Here is a 2,519-nt window from a genome sequence, read left to right on the forward strand (position 1 = left end):
TGCTGCTGCTGCTGCTGCTGCTGCTGCTGCTGCTGCCACGCAAAGACGATAAGAGCGGTGTGGGAGAGGGAGGGAAAGAGAGAGAGAGAGAGAAAAGACGGCCAATGTGAATCATGAATGCGTTCTCGTTCGTTGGTTCGGCGGCACAGCTGGCTGGCTATCGGAGCTCAACCGACACACTCTCACACACGCGCCTTCTGCTGAGCAGCCACGACTGCATGGCCGTGTGTCAGGACCCTGATCGCGCAACCGCTAATGCTGCTGCTCAAGTGGAGAAAAATGGCCACGCCTGGAAATCGTGCAAATCAGCGCGTCGTCCCAGACGGGCAAGCAGGAAAGCAGGCAGGCAGGCAGGCGTAGCTCAGTTCGCTCTCGTGTGCAGCGCGAGAGCAACACTTTTTTTTTCCTTGCCCTGGCTCAGCCAGCAGTTGAGTGCAAGCGCTGGGCAGGTCCGGCGAGCATCACAAAGGTGGAGGAAGAATACACGATAAAGTCACAACGCTGCGCGGAGGCTCAAGCTTTGGGCGTCGGCCAGCTCATCAACTCTCTCGCTCAGCAGTTCCGCAACCGCTCAAGTGCTGCTCTTCACACTGCGATGGCGGATGAACAAAAAGGGGAGGCGGGCGCGGGAGGCGGCGGCGCTGGTCTAGATTACAGAATGATACAGGTATAGCGAGGCGGCGAAAAATTAAACTAGAGGAGGGTCTCGCCCATGGCGGAGCGGATGAGCGAGCATCCGACCGCGATCGTCTGCTGGGCCTCGCGGTCCTCGAGCAGCGAAGGGTTGACCTCCATGAGGTCGAGGGCGACGAGGCATCCAGTCTCGTAGAGCGCCTCGCAGATGTAGTGGCCCTCGCGGAAGGTGAGGCCGCCGCGCACCGGCGTGCCCGTGCTAGGAGCCACGCTGGGGTCGAGCGCATCCACGTCAAACGACAGGTGGACGGGACGATCGCGCTTGCCCGGTGCGCCGTTGACGTGGTCGAGCGCCATCTCGACGACGCGACCGATGCCGTACTTGTCGACGTGGTGCATGCTGTACGCCTTGATGTTGTGCTGCTTGAGGATCCTGCGCTCTCCCGCGTCGATGTCGCGCAGGCCGATGTACACCAGGCTCTCGGGGCGCAGCAGCGGCTTCTTGGGCACCCACGAGTTGAACGGCTCCACATCCGTACCCTCCAGGCCCAGCAGGAACGAGACGGGGCAGCCGTGTAGGTTGCCGGACTCGGTGGTGTCGGGCGTGTTGATGTCGGCGTGGGCATCGATCCAGATGAGCGCCGCATCCGGGTGAGCACGCAGCGTGCCCGTGACGGTGCCGAGCGCAAGGCTGTGGTCACCACCGAGCGTGAGGGGCAGCTTGCCCTGCTTGGCATGCGACTCGACCGTGGCGGCCACCTCCTGCGTCACCGCCGAGACCGTGCGCGGCAGCTTCATGTTGCCAATGTCGGTGTCCGTGGCGATCTTGTCGTTGATGTGGTCAAACGAGTGGTGGCCGTCAAACTCGACCTTCCAGCCGAGCGACTCGAGCTGCTCGCAGATGCCCGCCGACACGAGCGAGATGGGACCCGTGTCGACTCCCTTGCGGCGCTGGCCGCCCGAGAAGGGGCAGCCGACGATGGCCGCCGTCTTTTCCTGGAGGAATCGTTCGTGAAGCGTCTTGGTCATGGTGGCTTTCGTTGATCGAAGTGGGCTGGAGTGGGGACAAGCTTTCTTGGAGTGGAAAGGCAGGCGTAGCGTTCGGGAGCGGATCTACTTATACCCTCCGCCGTGGCACGGCGACTTTCGGGGGAAGCGGCAACGGAGAGTGTCGACCCGGCTACGTATGCGGCACGTCGATGCCAATTCAGCAGAGGAGGAAGGGTCTTGGTTCGCGTTGCTGGCTTGGCTGCCAAGGATCTCAGCTCGCCGGCAATCAGTCCGGCAATCGCGCTCCCCTCTTTTTTTCCCTCGCGTTGTCGTGTTGGATTTTGTTGCCGCTATCGCAGAGTCGTGCTCCACATGAGCTTCGATGCATGATTTCGCCCCGAAGAAGCCGCGACCTGGCTGGATCTTGAACAGGCACGTCCTCAACGTCTGTCTGTCTGCGGTGGCTTGATATCAGGGTCGGCAATTGTGTTCGGGTTCGGCGCGTCACACGCGGCTAGCTTGGATTCGAGGATAGCGTTGGAACGTGCCATCGAGCTTCCGCAGAGGCCTGACCGCAGACATGGGTCACGGTTCTGGTCGCTTGGGACGGCGAGTGTGGATCGAGGGCGAACAAGCTCTTCCGATGCTGCCTATCAGACCGGCAAAAAGACTGGGTTGGCCATCCGTACGCACATGCTGTGCTGATCGCCCCGGCAAGCGCCTATCTATCCGGCGTGGACGGCATCGCGGCATACAGTTGTCCGCGCCGCCTTCCGCCCTAGAAGCCGAACCTCCTCATCGGCCTGATTGAGAAAATTCGATCGCCCGATCAGTGCTGACTTTTTTCTCGGGAAAAAATGGCCTTTATTTCACGCCCATTTTTGCAGACTCAATTT

General features: G+C 61.1%; 1 protein-coding gene across 1 annotated transcript; it reads right to left on the reverse strand.

Moving 5' to 3' along the window:
- Positions 1–693: 693 nt before the first annotated feature.
- Positions 694–1,662, reverse strand: PAN0_088d6661 (arginase; the record flags this gene model as incomplete). The annotated part of the gene is made up of 1 exon (XM_014797902.1): positions 694–1,662. One exon carries the CDS (start codon positions 1,660–1,662, stop codon positions 694–696), a length of 969 nt encoding a protein of 322 aa, XP_014653388.1.
- Positions 1,663–2,519: the final 857 nt, after the last annotated feature.

The sequence above is a fragment of the Moesziomyces antarcticus genome (genome assembly GCF_000747765.1).
Source record: "Moesziomyces antarcticus DNA, scaffold: scaffold_v10088, strain JCM 10317, whole genome shotgun sequence".
Taxonomy (NCBI): domain Eukaryota; kingdom Fungi; phylum Basidiomycota; class Ustilaginomycetes; order Ustilaginales; family Ustilaginaceae; genus Moesziomyces; species Moesziomyces antarcticus.